General features: G+C 41.7%; 1 protein-coding gene across 1 annotated transcript in view; it reads left to right on the forward strand.

Annotated features, from left to right (window-relative positions):
* The window catches only part of KCNMA1 (potassium calcium-activated channel subfamily M alpha 1), a 749,962-nt gene that overhangs the window by 430,547 nt on the left and 293,628 nt on the right, over window positions 1-25,787 (forward strand). Inside the window, 2 exon segments of the mRNA XM_036027545.1 lie at window positions 12,076-12,169; window positions 12,995-13,106. Coding sequence (XP_035883438.1) covers window positions 12,076-12,169; window positions 12,995-13,106 — 206 coding nt within the window.

The raw sequence follows: 25,787 nt of genomic DNA on the forward strand, positions 1-25,787 counted from the left end.
GAAGTGTCACTAATTCAACTTCAAAATACGTAAAACAGTAGTACTGTAATGGGACACCATATTCCTGTTGAAGCATGTTGGTATTGAATTCAACATTATTGGTTAGAAATTGTGACCATTTTCTCTCATTAAAATGTATTTTTTTGCCGTAGGGCTGTCTAATGACTTTCTTTAAAACTGCTTTTTAAAAAACATGTGTTTTATTCCCTCTTTTATTAGCAGAATGCACTTTTATAAACATGATAACCAGGATCTGTTTTCTTACTCTGTATTTTGTTATTTCATATGATTAGATGCTTTACATTTTGGACATACCTTGGCTGTAAACTGAACCCTGATCACCCCAGGGTAGGAGAAAGAGTTCCTGGAGAATTCCTGCTGGTACTGGCTTGCCAGAGCCCCTCAGATTGAAACTATGCAGTAAGCAGTCATCATGACGCAAAATTGAAGGCTTCCTATCTTGTTTTTATTTTTCCCCATGAATCATGTTTTTGTTATATTACAGGTATTTAATAGATTGAAGTTTTTTCCAGACACCCCTTTTCCTGTTCTATTAAACATACCCTGTTTGCCCTATAGAAACAGTTTGCTTAGAGTTCATAGCATGCTCTTTGACAAGTATCAAGGTCCTTTGAATGGAAGCACTTCTCTTTTGAGAGGAGCTTGGATGAATTATAGTGCAGAGTGGGTGGTCCTGACCAGCATACTGAAATGCTCTCACTTGATCAGAGCTTTCAGCTGGGGGTTTGCTGAAGTAAATGACTGATTCCCCTTTGTGAGGTTCTTCAGTAAAGAGGACCCATCCCTCTTTTTCAGAAAAACACACTGCTCCCAGATAAAATGAGAGAATTTCTGAGATCTAACCTAGAGTGGGGATAAGTGGGTCCATACATGGAGAAAATCATAAGAAATCAGCCTCCTAGGGGCATCCTGCATCCCTCACAGAGATGTTTTTGCCATGATAGGGAAAATAACTCTAGAGAAAATCAAAGATATGGCAACAGAATTGAAAAGGGGAGTTTCAGGAGGAAGCAGGGAAAAAGGAACTTCACTCCAATGAGTATTAATTGGTGATATTCCTTTCTAAGTTTGGACCCAGAAGTTAAGTGGACACCACTGACAGGGTGGGAAGACCTCATATTTCTACAGCATTAGCAGGACAATTTTCATGAATAAGCGATTTCCAAAGCTAATCAGAAGCAAGTGGGAAAGAAAAAAATGCAGGAAGAGAAATGTTCCAGGAGATAAGAAGTTATTTTCATGAAGTAGTTGAGAAGGAAATTAAGAGTGTATACTTGAAGACATGGTTGTATAATCATAGGATTTAAGAAGCCCTTACCATTTTCCCTGTTACTGACGACTGTTTGTTTCTAAAGGGAACTTGCCACATCTGATTTCCGTGGGGCTGCTGGTCTCCACTGCCAGGCCGTTTGCTGGCGTTCTTTAAGAGTGACGCCTGCTTTGTACTCGGCAGACTCAGGACTTCCAATCAGCGCCATCTCGGGCTCTCCGTTTTGGCTGTGAGGCTGCTGGGCTCTCAACAGAACTCCTAAATAGGAATACTTACACAACTTCCATGCTTCAGCTGTCAGCCAAAGACAGAGCTAAGAAACAGCTATTTTATTCCCTTGGGTAAGAAAGGTTAGTTGTTTTCTATACCAGTTGTCAGAAAGACTTGTACCAGGTCTTTCTCTGTGTCTTCATAAAACAAAACAAAACACAAAAACACCGCAGGATGTCAGAAACAAAGCTATCTTAATTATCCTTTAGCATCAGATTTAAATTCATGTGTAACTTTTAACTAATGGCAATGTCCTCATGGTGAGTATATACGTATGTTTTGTGATCGTGTTTTCTATTCTTCAAAGTGAAGCAGCAGATAAATGGCACAACTGTTTCTTTACATAGTTATTGTTTCCCACATGTTCTTGGGCCTCCTAAAATCAATACCAGGCAGGTCTTCAGTGTTACCATTCTTTGTAAGTGTAGCCATTTGAATTCAACCAGTGATGGGACCATGTGCCTCTCTGGTTGGGTCCAGATATGGCTGGGAGAACAGGGTTGAAACTGTGGTAGGTCTCATAGGCTGCTGGCTGAATTGTGGAGTCCATTGGAGAGAATAAGAAAGGGATCTGTCTCAGGCACCTTCATTACCCTCATCTGATTAGCCTGCCAGTCTGGGACCCAGAACAGGCTGGGCCTGATTGTGGAGTCAGTAGTTTTGGCCTCTCCACTGTAAGTCCTTGCAGGTTGACTCATAGCAAAAAGGCATGGTTAAGGCCAGGTTGTCCAGGTGTGTATAGATTATGTGAAAGCCAAGGAGGCGGATAGGGTTGGAAGTGTAGGGAGACTAATGAGTGACCAGGGAATGCCTAGAAGAGTCCAAGGCAAACATTTGAAGAGGAAGGCTCAGACAGAAGAATTTTGAAGTCTATACCCAGTGAGAGTACAAAGAGGTCCCACAATGATTTGAACCTGTTAGGCTGTGGGAATCCCAATACATGTGCTCACATGCTCAGCCTTGCTCTGATTGAAATCCTTTGTGGATGATGGCTCATGCTTCTTAGGAGCCTCTGCCATTCTCTGGGCCACTAAGAGAGCTTCTTACATGGGAAGGCTCAATGCAAAAGTGCCTTGAAACTTTGCCCCAGGCTGGTTGCTTTCTCCTTAGGAAATGAGGACACCAGACAGTTGCTCCCCAGTGTCTGGGAGCTGGCTGTTGGTTACTGCTGGTGAGAGATTATTGTTCATGGGCTTCTTAACACATGTGTGACAACATTTACTATCCAGAAGAAAGGCACTGGAAGCAGAAGGCAGCAGTAGGCTGAGTCCGCCACACTGTTTCCTCAGGTCTGAGTTTTTGTAGGCATGAGACAAGGCTGGCTCCAGGGCCCAGAGGTCTGCTCCTCCTGCTGGGCATCATGTCTGGCTTCCTCGCTTTGCCTTGAGACCTGGGACTTCTCTTTTCCCCTCTATTCTAATCACCTTGTCCAGGCTGTCCCATTTTGTGGGTGGTCCCAGAGTGAGGCTGGGGTTTGGTAGAGAGCACATATTTGAGCAAGAGGGCTGGCTGTGGATTGTGCACGTGTGCATGTGTGTGTGTGCCCACCCACATGTACCACCCCATGCCTGTACATGGCTATCTGACGCTGTCCTTGAAGAACTGTCAGTCTGTTTTGTAGTCTTTGTGTTTGAGTGTGTATGCATTAGTAATTATTTGAATCATCTACTCTATCATGTCTTAGTAAATAAGCATCTGCTAGAGAAGAGATGGCTAGCATCAGTGGAAGTAGGGGAATGAGAGAGTAAGAGTCAGTCAGTCATGACTCTTCACACAGTTTAGTCTGCAAACCAAAGCAGCGCTCATTTGGCAACACTCTGTTTTATGTAGTAGCTTAACTCTGATTTATTACATAAAAGTTGCTGGCAAATGTGAACACTAATTCTACTCTGGTAACAACTGTGATTGAAATAATTGTAGTCTGTAGACAAGCTGGAGAAAACAAGCATTAGTGGGAAGCTTGTCTTGGACATCATTCTAAGAGTCCAACAGAGAAGAAATACATAATCTTATGGACGCAGAATTAAAAGAGATATTTAGAAGACATATGACTGGGTCCCACCACCCCGCCTCCTCTCCAGATCAGCCAACCAGGCAAGTGAAACTCTCCTCTGCTAAAGACCAGGGAAAAGGAGAATATGCAGCCTCCTGTGGCTGCTCATTAAAGTGACTCATGGCTTTTTCTGTCAGGAAATTTTGGTTAATTACTTAATATTTATGAGACTGTGTGGCTGCCCTCAAGGAAAGATAATTCTCCTGGTCTTTCTTCTTTAATATTACCCAAAGTTCGTGCTCTGATACACAGAAGCACACCAAATGTTAGCTCATCCTATTGGGCATTTGAATTATATTGTAGCACCCAGTAAGGAGGCAGTAAAGCAAATACAAATGGAAAAAGAAAATGAGAAATGACCAATTCCTCTATCAGGTTTTGTTGATTTGTAGATTGTGGTTTTTTGGCATTTTTTCTACAGTTATAGTCACTGTCACTATTAACTTAGGTTTTTAAAATAACTATCATTTGTTCAGTGTTTGGTTTTTACTCGTAATCTGATTTCATCCTCCCATCAGCCTTTAATGTTTTATCTTTACTTCCAATGTGCAGATGAGAAAACCAAGGCTTGGAGAAGTCAAATTACTTATAACCAATAGAGTTGGGATTTTAACTCTTCTACCAAACTCCCAAACTACCTAACTGCTAATTACTCTTGAGGTCAACTTACAACACCCACATTTTGCTTTTGATTTACCTATTTGAGTGCATTAATGGATGAAAAGATGTGGAATGAAGATGAATAGTCTTGTGACAAAATTTAGAAAAACTCTATGAGAAAGCAACAGATTTCATTATATGAGTTTCAAAAAAGAAATGGTCTGTGTGTTTCATTGAGAAATCCAGTGTGTAAGGAACTGACATACTTTGTTCTCTCCATCAGCCATCTATGTGATTTTCTTTGTTCTCTTAGAAGAATGCTTAGTTATTAGGACTAAGTATTCAGGTAGACACCCTGAGCCATACATACAACTGCTCAGAAGTCTATTGCTGCCATTGTTCCAGGAGTCTCCATATCACTCAAAGCCCAAGAAGACAGAGTAAATGTATAGGATTTGAAAGAGTAGTGAGGGTCTATATACCAGCTATCCTTTTTTTCCAATTAATGTCAACATGACCCTAATGAGGCATATGTTGCAGCTATTAGATTGCATGTCATCAGTTGAGCAGAGGCATAATTGGAAGCCTGGTGCTGTCAGAAGGATTAATAGACCTATTGATACAAACCCATAGGTGAAAATTTCCCAACAAAGCCACTTAACCATCTGGCTTGGAATCATGATAGGTCAATACTGCAAGTAACATGAAGCATTTTCTACTCATGGTAGAACCATTAAAAGATCTCATGAAAGTGTTTTAAGATGAAACCAAGGGCTCACTTTGTTGATATTATTATTAGCATTGATTAATGATTAAATACAAACTTAACCATCAATGATAACATCTTGGACAATAACTATTCCAAGATGTTCTGGGTCAAAGTCACAATGATGATCAACAGAAGAAGCTTGCTTCTGTTTGGTAAATTAACAAAACCTACACAACTTATTGAACACTGGCCCCATCCAGTGTAAACACCAAAAGCACCAACACTAAAAAGATACACCTTGAAGTACAAAGCTCTGACAAGGTAGTTTAAATGGGGGCACTGACAGAAGCAAAAAGACAAAGCTTTCAACTTTGATCCATTCAAGACCTGGGCAGTCCTGGGGTACTGTCTAGTTCAGAAGATAATGTTTTAAAGATTATTGCTTTCTCAGTGATTAATTAGTATCATGTCACTGACACTGAATTCACTATTGTTACTAGCTTGTGAGATTTCTCTGCATCTTAAAATTATATCAGTAAAAACTGGTTTCTAATTTGGAATACAGTTGACTCCTAAACAAAAGAGAGGTTAGAGGCATTGACTCCCACACACTCCAAAATCTGCATGTAACTTTTGACTCCCCAAACCTTAACAGCTAATAGTCTGCTGTTGACTGGAAGCCTTACTGATAACATAAATGCTCAATTAACACACATATTATATGTTATATGTATTATGTATTTCATGCTTGCAATAAAGTAAGCTAGAGAAGAGAAAATGTTATTAAGACAAGCTTAAGGAGGAGAATGCATTTACAGTAATGTATGTATTTATTGAAAAAGATCCACACATAAGTGGACCCATGCAGTTCAAAGTCTTGTTGTTCAAGGGTCAGCTATACATTGCAAAGTCTTGCTTCCCTTTTAAAGTTTCTTGGTCTCATAGTATTCTGATTAGTTAGATGACTTTATTCCTATTTTGTAGGTAGCAAAACTGAAGCACTTTATTTATCCAATAAATCCAGATGTTATTAAACCTCAAAATTACTAAAACCTCCAATTACTGAGATTTCATCTCTTTGTTGCATAGATTCCATAGCATTCCTGACTATACGATATCACTTTTATAATTTTGATGGAATGGAGTGGTATACAAAGCTTATTGATTGTCTAATTGATGATTAGAAATGTTCAAAGTATCTAAATATTATTATTCATTACTATGTTCTTTCTTGTTCTTCTAGAATAAGAGAGGGTGAAAGAAATTTGGGGCATCTCGAGGGTCATCTGTCTTTAAGCAGATGGATAACTGGGAATTATTTCTCTTTAAGCAGAGGAACTTGCCCTCAGCTATTGGGGTCAGGCTCCATGAGGCTACTACCACTCAGGGTCCCAGCATGGACTTCTGAGGATTAGCAACGTCCCACGTGACAGTCTTTACAGAGCAGCAGGGTTAGGTATAAATTGGATAGGTCAGCTTCCTCTGAATTTTCCCAGACCATTCAACAAATGCATGACTTTTTCTAGGACAATTTTACCACCTCCTTAAATCAGCCCACCCCCATTGTTTTTGCATAAACTCAATGCCAAGCTCTGTGAATAGTAGATACTATGTCTTATGTTCTGTTTTCTTCCCAAGGATGTTGCATCCCCTCTGTAGAAGTAAGGGAGTATGTCAGAAAGGATATTGGGTCTCTGTCCCAACTCTACCACTCAGCTACATGATCTCGTGTAGGATTCTGAGCCTCTGCTTCTCTCTGGTTGCAAAATGGAGATTAATGGAGATTACAACACAATATCTACCTTATTTTGCCAAGTTATGAGGACCAAATGCAATAGTGTATATAAACTGTATATAATTGCCAGGTATTATTATATTGAGTTGAATAATAATCAATGGTATAAGACTGTTTAGAATTTCTTGCTCCTAATGCTATAGGAATTCAGAGATGGGAGAGGTCAGTGAGGGCATGAGTAATGTGCCAAGCCATGCTTTCAGCTGGCTTTGAATGCTGCCTAAGGTTTGAACACAAGAAGGAGGAGCATTTGAAGAGACCATAGCAAAAGCATAGCTTTAGAATTAGGAATATGCAGGTCACATTCATGAAATAATGAAGGTAACAGCTCACGGTAGCAAAGGGTTTGACTATAGCATGGGAGAATAAAACATTTTAAAAAAAGAATATAAACTGGGAGATGTAGAGATAGGCTGGGTTTTAGAGGTTTTTCACAGCCAGGCTTAGGGTAGATGTGTGAGGCAGGAGGGAGCCGTGATGGTGGATGAATGACATATTTTAATTAAGTTAATCTGGCAATATTGCGGAGGTGAAACTAGGAGAAGAATCTGGAATCGCTGAGCTTTTTTTATTGATTCATGTCTGTGGTGTTGTGGGCCTGAACTCTGGTGGTCCATTATCCTGGTGGGAATTGAAAAGGCTCCATCCAATTTAAAAAGGGACTAGCCACAAGAGTGAGGAGAATTTAAATTTTGGAAATTATTTCTAAAAGTGCTGTTTTGTTTCTCAGCTAGTCCCTTCCCTCTCATGTGGCTATTTCTTAAATCGTCTTGGATGTTTGCTGTTGTTGTTGTGCCTAACTTACTTAACATTTCCTTTTCTTGCAAATAATGGTCTTTATAACCTCTCTCCATCTATACTTTATCATTTTTCCTTTAAATATTAAACTAAAAATGTGCTGCTTGGGCACTGTCCAATTGTTAATTGGAATGCCATTGGTGAAGCTTGCATAGCTGTATTGTAATTACTTCCCTGTATCGTCTCAATTTCTTCCCCCTATGTTCACATCTGGAACTGCAAATATCTGTTCAGCCTCTTGATCTCAGCAATTAGTTAAGCGGGATGCATGCAGCTGGTTACCTGGGGGTTGTCTCAGATGCCTAATCACCTCAGGTCTGAATGGATATCTCCTCAAGCAGCAATGCCAATAGTTAGTGTAGCAGTGGTTCTCCAAGTGTGGCCCCCAAATAAGCGGCAGCATCTGGGAAATCATTAGAAATGCAAATTCTCAGGACCCTACCCCAGTCTTATTAAATCAGAAACTCTGGGAGGTGGGCCCCACCAAAGCTTCAAAAACCTCTCCAGGTAAATGCCAAAGTTTGAGAATTACTGTCCTGAAGAAATCTTCACAAGGTTGGACAGCCAGACTCAGGCAGGAAAAACAGGCTTCAGAAAACCCAAGGGAAGTTCAGAGGCTGAGAAGAGAGGGCAATTAAGTCCCTCTTGGAGATGATGCAGACATGCAGAGGAACAGCTGCTAGAAGTGAGATTTTTGTCTCTAGCCCTTTGCTGTTTGAAAGGAAACCTGGGTAGCTACAGCTTGTCTTATGCTTTAGAAAGACATGTTCTTAGTCTTCAGGGACTGTTGGATTTTCCTACTCATGGGTCTTTATGGGATACTATGTTGTTAAGTTGATGAAGAAAGAGATATATTTCCCATTTTGCTTGGATCTTATTTGCCTCTATAGAGAGAACCAAATACAGAGATATGCTTACTTTGAGGGTTAAGAGAGAATAAGTTTATATTTCAACTCTATCTAATAATGAATGTTTATCCCATTAGAAGCAGATCCCATTGAAGTTCTTTTGAAGGTGCCCAATCATAAAGTGTTGGCCAAAACACTAAACATTTAGTGTCTACGGTTTTAGTATTACCCTTGATCCAAGGACTTTGGAACAGAGGAATGAATAGTTCATCAGTTTACCTTATCTTGTGTCCTCTGATTACTAAGTCATTAATTAACCAAGAACAAGGTAGGGAAAGTAAGTTTTCTACTACCAGGATTAGAACTAGTGACCTTATTTCCATTCTTAAAACTCCACTCTTCCTTTTTTTGGCCACCTATGTTCATAAAAAGGCATATTATGATGTGGGCATGTTTTATCAGGATGACAATTTAAACTTAAGTGTGTAATCCAGAGTCACTTTCCTTTATAGTTAAAAAAAGTGATTGCTTTTTCTTGCTCTTGACGTTTCTGTGTACCTAGACAAGAAACTCTCCTACTTTACCCAAGAAGGAAGAGAAATTTGTGTTCCATTCTCTCATCCTACTGTGAGCACTAGTCATTAAGATAAAGTCTCTGTGGAAGAATAAATCCTGGATGATATGGCCAACCTTTTTGTTAAGTTATGTATTTTCTTTCTATAAGATCAAGGAACTTCTCCATGGTTTGTTTCCACATGGTGAATGAAAGGATGGGGCTTTAGAATTTCTACTTGGTGGGCTCTAATTGTGTGAGTCCATGGACTACAGGACTTAGAGGGTTTATCTCGAAGGGGCTCCTGATAAATAGTCCATTGCCACTTGAGAAAATTAGGCAGATGTTTTTCCTTGGGCTCTCATGGCGAGTTAAAGAGCTAACAGGGCTGGAAAACAGACTTTGATTACTCTGGCCCCACCTGGGCCCCAGGGGCTGGCCCTCCTTGGTCGCTGAACTTCCTCTACTCCCTCTTCATCTCAGCAGAGTTACTCATGTCGTTGTGAGCTCCAGCCAGAGGAAAAGCTGCCAGCACCAGCAGCATAATTTACTCCCTCTATTATTTCAGCTCAAAGTCTAGGACTCAAGGAATGATATGAAACAAGGATGAAATCTGCTGTAAATTTAATTTTTAAAAAAAGGTCTATTATGGTTTCAACATTGTTCTCTGTAAATCAGGGGTGCTGCTGAGATATATTTTTCAGCACTGTGCCTTTTAGCACCTTGCTTTCCCATCATTGCCTTTGGGAATGGGCAATGTAGGAGGGAGCAGCAGAGATGACAAGGAAGGCCAGGAACAGTGGAAAGAAGTTGCTACAGCCTGATTCCTTATACTTTTTTGAACATCTGCTTCCATTTATATTGAACCCAAAAGTCCTCAGTGGCATTAAGCTAACATCTCTTCCCCACACTATTCTAAACTCTTCCATAGCATAACAAATACTTTCTCTACAAGATGTATTTCAAGGTAACTACCAAATTAACCACAAAGGCCATGAAATTAATAGGTGCTAGGGCACTCACAGTGTTCCCAAATATGCCATCAGTAACTTCACTAGTGAGAGCAATAGTGAGGTTATCATTTGGCCTGGTGAAGTGATAGAGGGCTTTTCACAGTAGACTTGGGAACCAAGATGTTCTCTCTGTTCTATTGTCTGAATACACATCAATCTTGATGACTGTGACTTTTTAATGAACAGCTAAGTCACTGGTGGCACACATGAGGATATGAGTACAGTGTTTGCCAACAGAGCTCCCAGTTCTCACTCTCTCTCAACACACCCCTTTAACTTTTAGTAGCACATCATACCAGTGAGTCACATAGCACAGAGATGCATGGTCTTTCTCTGAATCCCTTGGGATCTCTAGTGGATTTCTGGTCAATCTAGTTCAGGTACTTTTTTTCACTGTAGCTAGAGTAGCAAAGAACTCTGGCAACTGTGAACCTTGGGGGTCTTGTTCTTGAATCAAAGCAAAATGCCATCATGGCTTGGGAATTGCAGAAATGTCACTTACTCACTCTAGGTCTGGATTTTCCTTTTTTTTTTTTTTCACTTAAATGAATACCTGTGTAGGAGGGCCTGCAAAGAGCAGTGGTAGGCTGTGATGTTTAGCTTTTTCTCCTGTCTCCTTTCAGCACTGGACTGAGCAAATTCATGCTGCCTTTCCTCCAACTTTCCTACCTTATTAAAAACCTAGCAGTTGCCATTTTCTTTATAAAAGAACTGTTTTCCGGTGTTTGTTTTTTGTTGACTCCACTGAATTTTTAAATGCAAATGTAGATTACTGTTAATGCTTTTCTGGAAGATTTTCCTCCTATTTGTGATTTGGGAGATGACAAAGGGCATGTTTGACTTGTAATAGAGACGAAGAATGGATAAATCCAGTGCATGTTATATGATTGGAGAGTCCCACAGACTGACCCACCATGGATCTAGGTGGGCCCTGCATTCCTGTGCTGCACAGATTCCTGCCTGTTGAACAACTTAGCCTTGTCCTTACAGAAGTACAACTATACTAACTGGTATTGCATACAGTGATTTCCAAAGTGGCAAAGCTCTGAAATCCAAAATCCCGTGTTCCGCGCTTCTCACGCTAGCCATCTCCTGGCCTGGAGGTCCATGGGGCTTTCCATCTGGGAAAAGTATTTTACCGCCCCCATACTCCCCCCTTTTCCTCTTCACCTTCTTTGTGTTCCTGACCTGAGTGTTACCATTTGCTTACTGATAACAGTATACTATGAATTTTCTTTCACAGCTTTGAGATGCTTATGAGGCTTTCCTGCTTCCCACCCAGCCCCAAACTTGGGACTTGTCACACACTGATCCCCTGATCAGTTTGACGTGGGAAAGCGCATGGAAGCCATGTACCAGTTTGTATAGTAGTACCCTTTGGAACTGCCTACTCTTGAACGAAGTAGAGTGTGCTGGGGTTCGCATTGGCTGCTTGACATACACAAAACCAATTAATTTGCATGCCAAAGAATAATAATAAAATTAACCCTTAGAGTACTGCTTCAACATTTTGGTTTAATGGCCTTGAATTTTACCAGTTGGGCAATGCTTCGTTCCCTGGATCTGAATGCTGCACGTGAAGTCCATACGTAGAACATCCACCAGGACCCTCTCCTTCATGGCTTTCCTGAGATGCTCCTGGGTCCTTTATTGTTCATCAGTTGATGGCTTTTAAAAGGTTCAAAACATGCCACTCTGTTAAATTGAAAATGGGCTCCACTTCCAATGAGCTGGAGGGTGTGAGGAACTTCTTTTAGCTTTGGGATGTGTCCTCTAAAAGAAAGAAGTCAGTTCTTTAAGGGTTAATGTGAAATCAAGGAATTTGGTAGTGTCTCTTGCTTGTCCTTCCTCCAAGGTGTGTGCATGATCTTTATATTTTTTTAGCTCAACTGTTGAATGATGATAAAAATTATATATATGTATTTAAAATTACAGAAAGAAATAAAAGAACAAAAGACTGAATGGTTGAATGGAAAGACCCCTTGGCAATGCTTGCTTGATTATCACAGGGGTAAAAAGACCAAGTGTTCTATTTTATGAATATTCATTGTGTCCTCTCCCCGGAGCACCACCACTGCACAGCATGTGGGAGACTTGGTGATGCTTTTCATTTACCCTTTGCTTTTTCTTCTTCCTGTCTAATAGCCCAATAGAATCCTGCCAGAATTTCTACAAAGATTTCACATTACAGATCGACATGGCTTTCAACGTGTTCTTCCTCCTCTACTTTGGCTTGCGGGTGAGTTGGAGCAACACTGCCCAGTGTGATGATGGGGGTGCAAGTCCTGTTCCTGGGCACCATGCTCCACCAGCACCTACCCTCGCAGGCAGACAAAGCCCAGTGATCCCAGGGGAGACAGCAGACCTGTGTTCTGATTTCCAGTGTGTGAGAGAGCCTTGTCCTCAGCCCACAGTTTTCTGAAGTACATGTTAATTGTGTTCACAGGGGGAGAAATAGGGATTCAAATAACTATTATGTCCCCACCGGCTGACTTTCTCTTCCCTCTATTCAAACAGGAGGATATTGTTCCCTTAATAGAACTAAAAAAAAGCTTTTTGACCTTAAATTTATGTTTGTCCATGCTCACTTACCTGAATCCTGGGAGAATAGTGGAATCAGGGGATAGATTTGGGGGTGGGGGGTATTCTACTACACCCTGTTTATGACAGGAGCTGTACAGAGGTGGGTTACAGAGATGTGTGTGTGTGCACGTGTGTGTGTGTGAATGAATGCATCCATATATGCTTTATTTGCAATTATGTTTACATTAGAGAGTCTAATGAAAGTGAGATCACTCGACCTTCCCTCTGATGCAGTTGAAAACCACAGAAAGATATACATCCTGAGCTTTCTCCAAGGCTAACATATCTTATAGTCATTCTTTAGAAAAGGCTATCTGAAGTTTAAGACAAAAATAGCATGTAATTGGTATAGATATGAAAAGAAAAGAACATCTCATTCATGTCCCCCACCCAAAACCCAAATGTAGCCTTTGGCAAGAGTATATATTTTGAATGCTGGCGCCATGCTCCTCATTCTTTTTCTCTCTTTTCTTTCCCCCAGTTTATTGCAGCCAACGATAAGCTGTGGTTCTGGCTGGAAGTGAACTCTGTAGTAGATTTCTTCACGGTCCCCCCAGTGTTTGTGTCTGTGTACTTAAACAGAAGTTGGCTTGGTAAGTCAATCTCTGCCTTTCTTCTTGCTGGTTCCTGAGCCATGGCTGGAATATAGACTCTAGGGCTGGGCTGTTTCAGAGTGTTGTGTATTAATGTGAACAACTCTTGGAGTTTTAGAAGTTGATGTTGACAGGTCTCTTTGCAGCACTAGACCACCAGAATTTGCACAGTTACTGCTTCCGGTAATGCAGTTTTATCATTGCGGAAGCCTAGTGGTCGTCACTGTCACAGCCAGGACCTCTACGTTCATGGGTCTGTCACTTTTCACTCAACTTGGAGTCAGTACTGGACAAATGAGCCTATGAAGACAAGGTCAACTTTCTAGATAGCTGGTTCAGGTGCTCCAGAAGGCTGTCTGCTAAAGTTAGCTTCTAGATGCTTCTTAGTTTTATAAAGAGTGGATCCTGCATGGATATTTATAGTTATGAGTCCTTTTGTGGAGCAGGATAAGGTAAAGCATCTTGGGTCACCTCTCACGTTAAAGAAGATTGAGTTCCCTTCCCATGTCAAAGAAAGAACTTTGGCTGATGCTGGGTTCACATCTCACTTCCCATCTCTGCTCAACACGTTGATTCCTGTATCAGGACAAGGACAGTTTGGTGGGAAAAGTAACGAGCTCAGAGGATGACTGTGGCAGGGCATAGAGAAAAGGCTTCGAGGTTCTCTTTGCTGCACTTCATAATTTTCTCAGAGTATTTCTGCTGCCCTGGATCTACAAGGGAAGGAGGGAAGCTGAAACAGGACTTGGGGGAATATTTGTCAGTTCCATCTGTCTTTATTTTCAGAATTTTTTGTCTTAACATGATTTTTTCAAAATTATATATATATATATATGTATATAATAGTCAATATAAACATTCGAAGATGTATGTACAAAGAAAATAGTAATCATCTCTTCTCCCTGCATCCATTGTTGCCTGCTCTCTGGGATGCTCAGTGTTAGTAGACTTCCACAACTTTCCTTCATACTCATTTCCCAACAAAAAGCATGAATGCTCACATATAATAGTGTTTCAGAGATGGTGGTCTTTGTGTAAAATAATTGTATCAACCACATTGTACTGCAATTTGGTTTTCTTACTAACTAGTGAATGACGGACATCCCTTCAGCACAAAATTCCATAAGTCGTTGCACCGCAGTTATTCAGCCATGACCCTGATGATGAACCACCTGATTGTTTTCTTTTCCTGCTATAAATAATGGCCTAATAAACATACTCATCCACATATTTGTACAATTCTATTTCTATAGATAGTTTTAGGTTCCTGGAAGATTTGCTGGATCAAAGAATATGTATATTTTAGTTTATACAGATATTGATGGATAACGTTTCAAAAGTATTGTGTCAAGCAATGTGTTATAATGTTCTTGCTAGCACTGTTAATTTTTTTATATACATAGTAGCACATATTTAAGAAATAAGCATCTTTTATATATAGTATGTGTAGTAATCACATACACATATGTGTGTATGTGCTATGGCTCTATTTTCCCAATTTTCACAGTAGAATTGTATTCATTTTCTTGAAGGAAGAATCTTCATCCTTGATTTGAGACATGCTTGCTTAGATTGGGTTTTTGAGCTGGCACGATGAGACCATTTGGGCTGCACACAAATCTGAGAAGTGTCCTTAGTTTGACCTAAGTGTACTCTGTGGCCAGGGGTCCCGGATGCCTCAGTTTAGCTGTTAGCTGGCTTTGTGACCCAGGGACTCACTTTTCATTACTTGCCTGTTGTTTCTTATCTGTAAAATAAAGGTTGGCCTAGGTGATCTCTAAGGGTTTTTTGGTTTTGCTTTTGTTTTTGTTTTATTTCGGAAAGTCTCCAAGATGCTTGTATTTTTAATGGCTGTTGAGAAAAAATGGAAAGTTAGTGCAATTAAATCACCAACATTGCCAGGTCAAAATTATACATGGGCTGCTAACCAGGGCTTTTTCTAAACCACCCCCTTGTGAAGAGCACACCCTTAAACTAAGAGAAAAGGAGTGAAGGACGAGAGAGAAGGAAGAAAGTGTGGAGGAAAGAAAAGTGAGAAAGAGGGAGAAAGGAAGGAAGAAGGAAAAGAAGAGGGTCAGAGGGGAAAAAGGAATGTGCCTTCTGTTCCTGGCTGTGCTCTAAGAATTGTGCACTTGAACAGCCACTTTTCTTTACTGGACCCTCAGTTTTCCCATCTGAAAAATGGGAGATTAGGATTAAATTACCTTCCAGGCCTCATACTTCAGGAATCCTAGTTTTGTGTGAGGGTGCATCGTCTCCTAGTCCCTGTGGTCCTAGATAATTGATGGCCCCTCATGACTGTGATGGAGACGACCCTCCTCTGTTTCACCCCACGTCAAGAATGCGAGGCTGAGTCTCCTCCTTGTGGATGAAATGTGCCCTAGAAGGTCTTAGTGTAAGGAGAACTTGGATATTCTAAGAATCCATGCCTTCTTGTGGATGGTTTAATCCTGATTTTTGGAATTGTGTTCCAATCTAGTGAAAATCTATCAGAGCAAATAGAAAAAGGGGGAGAAAAAGAAAAGGAAGAAAATGAGATACATTTCCATCAATTGTGGCTGTTCTTCAAAAAATGCTCTAAAATGTGCTTCAAATTGTGCATTAGTTGAACAGTATTTATTAAGCACCTCCTATGTGTCTGGCACTTTTTCAAATGGTTAGAAAACAATAGTGAATAAAATAGACAGCATCCTGCTCTTTAACATAGCAGGGGGGGAAGAATAGGAAAATAGGAGCCTAATAAATAAGTATATTATATAGGATGTTAGGAAGCAAAAATGCTATTGCAACTGAAAACATAGACCCATGACCTTTTGAGCTCTGTAGAAGAAAACACTTTAAATAGCATACTTTTTGTTCTTTGGTAACTAAGCCCTTTGGGTGAGATTCAAAACTGGTCTGGCTGTTAGGATAGGGAATTCAATATAATAATATTTCAAGGAGGTTCCCGTGTCTGATTTAATACATGGGTTATTACATCGTGAAACAATTATTGAACCAGCGAGCTGCCAGAGATAAAATGAACATTCCCATGAGGTATGGCATATAAAGTAGAAGGAATAATCTCATTAAATAAGGCATTTCAGGAAGTGCTGCTGTTGTTGCTGAGGTTTAGGGGAAGATGCAGGAAGCTGAAGGCTCCCCTTGTTCTCCTGCACGTGCTGCTGGAGGCCTGCCCTGCTGAGGACAGAGGGCTGGGCTGTCTCTGGCACTTTGGAGGGTAAATAACAGTGAAGGCCATGACCCCTGCCCTTACCTTTCCCACAGCATAACCCACACCATGTTTGATTCCTTATTATTACTGTATGGTTGTACATTATATAGTTCAGTATTTACTTAAATTTTTGTGTGTATTAATTATCAGTGCATTTTATAGTGTCTTACTAATAACAGCTAATATTTATTCTGGTTCTGCTATGTTCTGGGCACTCTGATGAGCCCCTTACATACATGAACTCAATCCTCAGCAAACCTATGAGCTAGGAATTATTTTCCCCATTTTGCAGATAAGAAAACAAGCTCAGAGACGTTGTCTTGTCCAAGGTCCCATTGCCTGGAAGGGGTGAAAAGGGTGATTTGTTCCAGATTTGGTCTGACTTTATGTCCACACTCAGGCTGTGCTCCTCTCTCTCTGTCCTTACTCTTGAAAGATTTGGGGTTCTGAGGACTAGGTGGGGGTGACTGAGCTGATTTTGCTGCATATGTTGGCATTCCTTCATCTCTACTTACTCACAGAGGGCTTCACTTCGGGCTGGCAGGCAGGGAAGAGATCTTATTGAAGAACACCCCCATGTCTTCTTCCTACTTCTCCTTTCCCACATCTACTTTCTAGAGTTGCCACTAGGACCAGGGAAACACAGGTGTATCCTGAGTCCCAGGTGCCTTAGCGACTTGAGGAGGAAATCTTCACCTGAGAGCAAGAGCAAGAGAGAGATGGAGGGCTGCTGCCCATCCTTGGTCAATAGGGCAGAGTGGGTCAAAGCCAGTGGACCTGGGCTCTACCCCCTCAGTTCTCAGTTCTTTGCTCAGCCACTTTCTGATGGGTCACTTTGAGCAAGGTCATTTGCTTGTCTGAAACTCAGTTTTCTTACCTGCACAATAGGGATATTAATAGCACTCACCTCATAAGGTTGAAGTGGAGATTCAGTGAGGTAATGTGAGTACAGTACCAAATACACAAGATGAGTTTAGTGATCATCATGGGCCCCTCTTTCTGACCTACCTATCATACTTTAAAGTGCCAGGGAAGAAAACAAACCAGATGGAGCTAAAAATAAGGCAGTGGGACGTGAGGACCTCCATGTTGGCAGGCGGCAGGTTGATGCTTATTTTAATTCCTAGTCCCACGCACCAGCTTATTCATTTTTGTTTCTCACAGAATTTTTATCCTACCTCACCAAAATAAATGTACCTTGAAATGAGAGATGTATCTTATTTTAAGACTTGAATAACATGTTCTGGGGAGAACTCTTTTGTCTGTCTAATTCTTTTGGGAACTGGATTCCTAAGGTAGGTCAGTGGGCTGTGTCTCCTTTGTGTGTTTACATAGTTTTGTTGACTGTCATCTTGTGTGAGGAAAAATAATAATGCACTCACTGGCCAGTCATTGAACTTGTTTTCATGAGCACCTACTACGTGCTCGGTGCTGGGATGGGAGGAACATGCTTGGCCATGCTCTTTCTTTGCTTTGTTGTGACTCTTGACATCCTCTGTCCTATCTTCTCTGAACTGACGAAATCAGGGCAGGTAAGGAGCCACCGTCACTGAACCGTGGTTGAAAAACTGAACCTTGTTCTCTAGCTCATATTAGACCTGGCTTTGGACCTTAGACTTTAGAACCTTCTGCAAACTCTGCTAGAAAACAGAAAACTCGGCTAAAAATAATAGAAAAATGAATTAATACCCAGTCACAGGGCAATTAAAATGATTTAGGCTATCTACTTATAAATATATGGCTGGGCAGTCCTTTTTTTGTGTCAAGGTGATAAAAACAGGTTCATAATAAAAAAAGCACAGGTTCTTAAAAACAACAACAACAAAAGGACAAAACATAGTTCCTGTTTGAGACCAAGGTTTTAATCTAGTTTTGAAACCGAAATAAACTCGTGCAGCAACAGGAGGTAACACTACCCGCTATGTAATTAAGTCCCACATTGCGAAGTACAGACTGTAAGGGCCCTGCGAGTTCAGAGGAGAAAGAGCCTGTGTGGGCAGAGGGATGCAAGGAGCCTTCTGGGAGGAGCAGGGTCCTGCTGAGGCTGTGGCGGTGGGTGAGCAGGCAGAGTGGGAAACGGCTCGACTTTTGCATGTGGAAGATAGCCAGTGCCCACAGATGGTAATACCATCCTAGAGAAGAAGGGTTCTTTCCGTGTGCCAGCCATTAGCCTCACAACCCTGCAAGACAGATGTACTAGTTTCTTCTTGTTGCAGTAACAACTTGCCATAAACATAGGGTCTTAAAACAACACAAATTTATTATCTTGTAATTCTACAGGTTAGAAGTTAACATAGGTCTCTCTGGGCTAAGATAAAAATATCCTCAGGGCTGTGCTCCTTTTTCCAGCTTCCAGAAGCCATCCACACTCCTTGGCTCACAGCCACTTCCTCCATCTTCAAAGCCAGCAATGGTGGGCTGAGTCCGCTGCACACGGCATCTCTCTGCTTTTGCTCTCTGTCACTTCCCTCTGTCTTTTATGACTCCCTCTTCTACTTTTAAGGACCCTTGTGATTACATTAGGGGATAATCCAGGGTAATTTCCTCATTTTAAGGTCAGCTGATTAGCAATCTTAATTTATCTGCTACTTTGATTGCCTTTTGCCGTGTGCTGGTAAGTTACCAGAAACTTACAGTTACTATATGAAACATTTTGGGGAGCCATTATTCTGCTTACCAAAAGGGGTATTATTATTCGTCCTACTTTGCCAAAGAGGAAACCGAAATTCAGAGGGGTTAAGTAACTTGCCCAAAGTCATGTGCCAGGAAGGCTTAGAGCTGTGACCTGCTGCTCTGCCTGCCAATGGTCTGCACAACCTTTGGCGCCAAGCGCTCTAGCAGGCGCCCGGGCCCTCTGCACCCTCGCCTCATTGTGCTTTCCCAGCCTCCTCTGTGAGATTCTGTTTGGAGCCTGAGACCTTCCCTGTATACTCACTTACATGTAGTGGGTTTTTGTTTGATTGATTGATTTATAATTTTCTTGGGAACAAGTGAATTACTTTACAAGTTGCACCGAGGCCTGGGCACCCCTTCCTGTGTAGCTAAAGAAACTGAGGGCGGTGTGTTAGATCTACATGTCCCTGCTAAAAATCCCTCTCTTTTTAGAACTCATGCTTTCTTGCCTTTTTGAGTTTAGTTAAAAGAGTAGAGAGAAACCAGAGTTGTAGAGTGCCAAATGAGGCAAAGGAGGGTTAGTGGCATGTCACCATTTTCCTGAGGAAAGCAATATGTGGGGTCAGAACACCACTTTCCCTGTTAGTGCCCATTTTTCCGGGGCTCATTGCAGTCCCAGGAGTCTCACTGTTGTTCGTCCATTTCAGAAGGCTCTGGCTCCAGCCCCCCACCCCCACCCCTCCCCGTGCTCGAAGACCCCCATACCAGATGAAGTGAGGTTAGTATCTGGACTTGACATTGACCAGCCCTGCATTTGGTAAGAATAATCAAGAGTGAAAGTGTTGACTGGCTTCTGTTTTCTGACACCAGTTATTCTCAGTGTGTTGAGATTTAAAAAACAAAACAGAATCAGAGAATGGAGGCAGCCCCTTTGGGAGACCCCCAGACACACAGACCTGACTACGAGCCTCCCTTCACCTTAGATTTCTTGGCCCAGCTGTATCAGGCTGCTAGGTGGCATTTGCTGGCTGCATCTTCCCTTGTGCTGAGCTGGAGTGAGGTTCTGCTCCGCCTCTCTGGTTATAGTCCCTTTCTAACGCCACCTCCTGTGTGAAGCTTTCCTTTTCTCCCAGTTGGAATGAATTCCTCCCTGACCTTTGCTTCCTTTTCTTTTATGATTAGTGCTTCGAGTGCAATACAATCAGTCTGTTTATATTGTCTGTCGGATGCCGGTCCATGACAGCAGGGTGGCAGGACCTTGACTGTCTTGTATTTTGCTGTGTCTCCAGTGCCTTGAACAGTTCCTGACACATAATTTGTGCTTGTTGAATGAATGAAGGAATGCATAAGTGTTGTTACAACAGTGACAATAGTGAGCAATTGTTGATTGCTTATTAAGAGCAGACACTGGGATCCTAGCTGAGTGGGTAGTTCAGTTAATTAGACATCATCCCGATATGCCAAGATAGCAGGTTCAATTCCTGGTCAGGACACATAAAGAATCAACCAATAAGTAAATGAAACAACAAATTGATGTTTCTTTCTCTCTGTCCCTTCCTCTCTCTCTCAAAATCAATCAATGAAAAACTTTTTTAAAAAAGAGCAGACACTGGCCTGAGCATTTCCTAGCCATTATCTGTTAACAATCACAGCAACCCAGTGAGTAAATATTGGGTTGGCCAAAAAATCCATATGTTTTTTTTCCCTTAAAATAAAAGACACATTTTTCATTTTCACCAGTAACTATTTATTTGGATATTTTGAGTATGTTGCCTATTTCCTGCATGGTATAACATTGATTGTTCTCAATTAATGTCTCAATTTGATCGCTATCAAACTCAGCTGGTCTACCCGACTGTGGATCATCGTCCAGCGAGAAATCTCCAGCACGAAACTTGGCAAACCACTGTTGACACATTCAATCAGTCACAGCACCTTCTCCAAACACTACACAAATCTCTTTTTTTTTTTTGGTATTTCATTTGCATTTTCACCTTTCTTGAAATAATAAAGCATAATATGCTGAAAATGTTGCATATTTTCCTCCATCTTTGATATTTAAATGGCTGCACAAAAATTCACCAGTTCTGATAAGTTTTTTTAAATGCATGCTGATATGACAGCTGTCACACTACAGACTAACAAAATTGTTTCGAATGAAGTTAAAGACAACTAAGTGCTACAAGAGCCATTGTATGGAAAAAACCAATGAACTTTTTGGCCAACTCAATACTGTCTGTCTGAGTTTACAGTTTATGGAACTAGGTTTGGGGATAGGTAACTTTCCCAGGATAAATGGATCCAGGTAAATGGATCCAGGACTCAGCTCAGGTCAGCCTCATTCCGGAGCCCATGCTTTTAAAATCACAGGCTGGTGGTTCTCGAAGTGATTGCCAGACCAGCAGCACGGGCTTCACTGGAAAACTTGTCAGAAATGCAGATTCTTAGCACCCAGCCCAGACCCAGTGAATCAGGGGCTCTCTGAGTCTGATCCAGCAGTCTGTGATTTACCAGCCTCCCCAGTGACCCTGATGCTCGTCAGTTTTGAGCACCACTGCCCTGCACTGTGCTGGGATGGTTCCAAATTTGGCTGTCTATGAAAATCCCTTAGGGAACTTTTAACATTCACGGTGTTTAGGCCAAACCTCCACCAGTTAAAATGAAGTCTCTGGGTTGGGGGGCCATGACCTTGGCTCAGCATATTTAATGCTCCCCAGTTGTATTTAAAGTGCAGTAAGGGTGAGAACCACTCCTAACTATGAATGTTGAATTAATTTCCCTCTAGCAGAGTACTTCCAAACTTCAGTGAGCATATGAAGCACCAGGAGATCTTGTTAGAATGCAATTTCTGGTTTAGGAGGCGTGGGATGGGAGCAGAGATTCTGCATTTCTATAAGCTCCCAGGTTGACGCCCGTACACCTGGTCTGGGGACCATACTTTAAGCAGCAAGGCTTTCCATTGGGGACTGTGCTGTCCAACATGGTAAGCACTAGCCACATTTAGCTATTTAAATGTAGATTAATTAAAATTAAATAAAAGCTCAGTTTCTCAGTCATACTACCCACCTTTCAAGAACTCAATAGCACCATGTGGCTACTGGCTGTGTTTTGAACAGCACAAATATAGATCATTTCACTATTGTAGAAAGGTCTGCTGGACCACACTGCTCAGGAAATGTGAGTCTTGTGATAGAAGGCACCATGAATTTTTACTTTTTGTATGTCCAGCACAGTCTTTAAACATTGGTAACTTAACACGTTTCCTGAAGTGATTTTCATTGAAAAGACCGATGGTAAATGTCTATACCTGAAAGAAGTAAATAACTTTCTTGAGCAGATGTAGAGAAATCCTTAGTACACCATTAAAATGAAACTCCCCCCAAACCTAGCCAAGTTAAATTGCTGACAACCTGTAGGGACTGGGGGTGGGGTGGGCGGTGAACAAGCATAATAGAGGCCAGGGGACGTTCCAGTCCCAGTTTCTTCCTCAGAACGTACTGCTGCTGAGGTGGCCTTTGGGCTCTGAAAGCAAAGGCCTCTGGTTCCCCCTACAGGACTGTCCTGGAGTTTGCTGGATCACTGTGAGACCTGGAAGGAAGGAGGAGGGACACAAACTGGCTCAGACTCAAGTGGCAGTTGGTGCTTGGCAGAGGTCAGGTGTCTGCCCGCTTTGCACGCCCATGGGATATGGGGCATCTGATGACTTGACCCAACCACTGCAACCATGAGCACCCCAATGCCTCCCCTCAAGGGGGTTCCTGGTCCCAGGGCCCAAGGTCTGGAAGGAAGGGCCTTTGAGAGCCCCCCGAGGTCACCTGCTCCATAACCTCAGGCACCTGGACATCATGATTTTCTAAGGCCCCAGAGTAAGCCCCTCCCTATAGTCAGTAGTTTTATTTAAAACAATAACTGTAATTTTTTTAAAGTATAGCTTTTATTTTGGGGGCCAGACATCTTTGGGGATAGGGAGAGGGAGAGTGAGAACACTGTAAAAGAGAGGAAAGTGCTTTTGTAACCAGCGTAGTTTTGCATGTGTTCATATTATATGTGTACGTGATATATATATATATATATACACACACACACACACACACACACACACACATATACATATATAATCTATAATTGTCCCAGGTAATGTTCCAAATAATACTATGAAATTGGGGTCATTTTTAATTTGTTTATTTCTTTTTAGAGAGAGGGGAAGGGAGGGAAAGAGGGAAAGAAACTTCGATCAGTTGCCTCTCCTATGCTTCCTGGGGACCAAATCCACAACCTAGGCATGTGCCCTGATGGGGAACTGAACTGGCGCCCTCTAGCTTTGTGGGATGATGCCCAGCCAATTGAGTCACACCGGTCAGGGTGAAATTGAGGTCATTTTTAAATCCATTTTAGCGATGGGGAAACCGAGGTTTAGGCGGTGGTTCAGTAACTTGTTGAGAGTCACATAGTAAGTGGCAGAAGCAGGCTTGGGACCCAGGCAGTCTACCTCCAACATTCCTGCTTCTCAGTCCTTTATGATGCTGACTCTCCGGTTATGACATTAACTAGCCCTAAGAGTTACACTTAAAAAAATTTGTCTAACAGTCTTGTTCAATCAGATCAAATGCCAAATGCAGCTTCCTCCTTCTCCTGACAGAAAACAGACTTCCTAACAGAATTTCTTTGGTACTCCCAGGTGAGAAAAGAAATTGAGAAGAAAAGTAAGTCAGTCCATTTTTTAAAAAAATTGTGTTAATACAATTTTTGTAACTCACCAGCCACCGAACTATTTTTTTTAACCTTCCCCTTTTACCAGTCTCTTCTTCTGAACTTCTTAGTTTATTGTGTACAAGCAGCAAAATAAAAACAATCCATGTCACTATAGTTCCATCTTGAAACAGTTTGTCAGAGATCACGGCTTTACTCTTTGCCTGAGCGAGCTTGCTTGCTTATTTATTTATTTATTTATTTATTTTGGAGGAAGGAAACGCAATAGCAGCACGCATCTTGGGAATCACATTAGGATGGATTGCCATAGGGTGACAAGAGAAATGAACTCATTTGGTTCTGCCCTGTGACTGGTCTCTGAAAGAAGACGGCCCCAGCACAGCAGCGTGCTCCAAGTTCAGATGTTTTCTAGGGAGCTGATTGCTGTCTGGTCGCTGCTGCAGCTGAAACTGCTTCTAGAGAAATTATTTCCCGGTAAGAGATTTCCAGTTATGTTCCCGTGATGTTGCTTTGTCAGGGACATGCTTTAAATAAGATGCCCTCTGTAGGCAGCAGAGGCTCTAAATCCTCATTGAGCTGCACGGCTCTGTTATGTGCCAAATTGGAAATAACATCCTAAAATGAATGTCTTCAAGGAACAAATTCAGCAGTAGGTTTTCGTAAATGCCAAAACCTCTCCAGATGGCTGTACTTCATCTGTGATATTATTGGAACGGCCTCCTCGAGCAATCTAAATCTCTAGGACTGGAGACTATTTACCTTCACATCATTTTCAGAAATAGGTTCTTTGATTCTTCTCGATGAACTCAGGGCCACAATGGAGTGACCTGGGTGGCAGATCAGTTAGGGAGAAAATGAACACTGGGAAGCAGCTCTGAGACACTCTTGCCCTATTCAACTGAATATCTACTATGTGCAAGCCAGTGACTCCTGGGAGGGGCTTACAGATGGGGGAAGCAAAAATCCTGCTCTTCAGATGTTGATAATTTAACTGAATGGATACTTTATAAGGAATAATAATAAATGTATAGGAATTCAGAGGAGGAACAGAGGGAGGGACAATGGCCACCCCAACCCAAAGAAGATTTCAAGTATCTGAAAAGTAAGCATATTCCTCTAAGAGCAAAGTTGCTAAGGTGTGTTGTGCAGGCCAGCACAATCAATGAAAATTCTTGGGCCCAGGCCCGAACCTATAAACTCCTTGGGAATTGGTTCAATAAATAATCTAGGTGTTTCTTGCTCATGCTCCAGTGTGTATTAGATACACTAATATATTACAATCACCTGGGGAGCTTTGAAACTCCCCCTCTTCCCAGCCAGATTAACTTCTCAGAATTGCTGGGGTGGAACTCAGCCTTTGGAATGTTTTAAAGTTCCCTGGGTAATTCCAACTGTGCAGCCAGGGTTGAGAAGCTCTCTGCACAGTGCTGGCTCTTAAATCAGGAACACGCCTGAATACCTGAGAAACTAAAAACAAAACAAAAAATAAAACATGTAAACTCCTTCCCGGGCTTGTTGAGTCAGACTCTCTGTTCATGATCAAGGATAGTTCATGGACACCACATATTTGAGATAGATCAGGGGTTCTCAAGCTTTAGCCCGCATCGGGAAATCACCTGGAGGCTGGTGGAAGCACAGGTTGTTGGGCCCCATCCCCAGAGTTTCTGGCTCAGAAGTTGTAGGGTAGGACCCGAGCATTTGCATTTCTGTCAAGTTCCCAACTGACAGCTGCTGCCTCTGGTCTGGGGCCACATGTTGAGAACCAGTGGTCTGACCCTGGCCTTAGGCTGAACCTCCTCTCTCCCCCAGCACTGAGTCCTCGGCTTCCTCCTCCAGGGGAGAGTTCCCATGAGGCCTGACCCCTCTCAACCCCCAGGATAATTTATTTTAACAAACATTCTTTCCTATCATCTTACTTGGAGACACTGGACTCACTTGCAAAAGTAAGGGCAGGTCATGGGTGATGACAATAGCTCCATTTCTAATGAAATACATCATCAGATTACTCAAAATAAATGCTGAATACCATTATGGTGCCACTTTGTTCCCATATCACTAAATTCATCTTTTCTCTCATTAAGGCTGAGTAAGAATTTAGCAACCCACCTCACAAGGGGATTCACCTGGGTGGATCACAGAACTTC

Source organism: Phyllostomus discolor, chromosome 5 (genome assembly GCF_004126475.2).
Source record: "Phyllostomus discolor isolate MPI-MPIP mPhyDis1 chromosome 5, mPhyDis1.pri.v3, whole genome shotgun sequence".
Classification (NCBI taxonomy): domain Eukaryota; kingdom Metazoa; phylum Chordata; class Mammalia; order Chiroptera; family Phyllostomidae; genus Phyllostomus; species Phyllostomus discolor.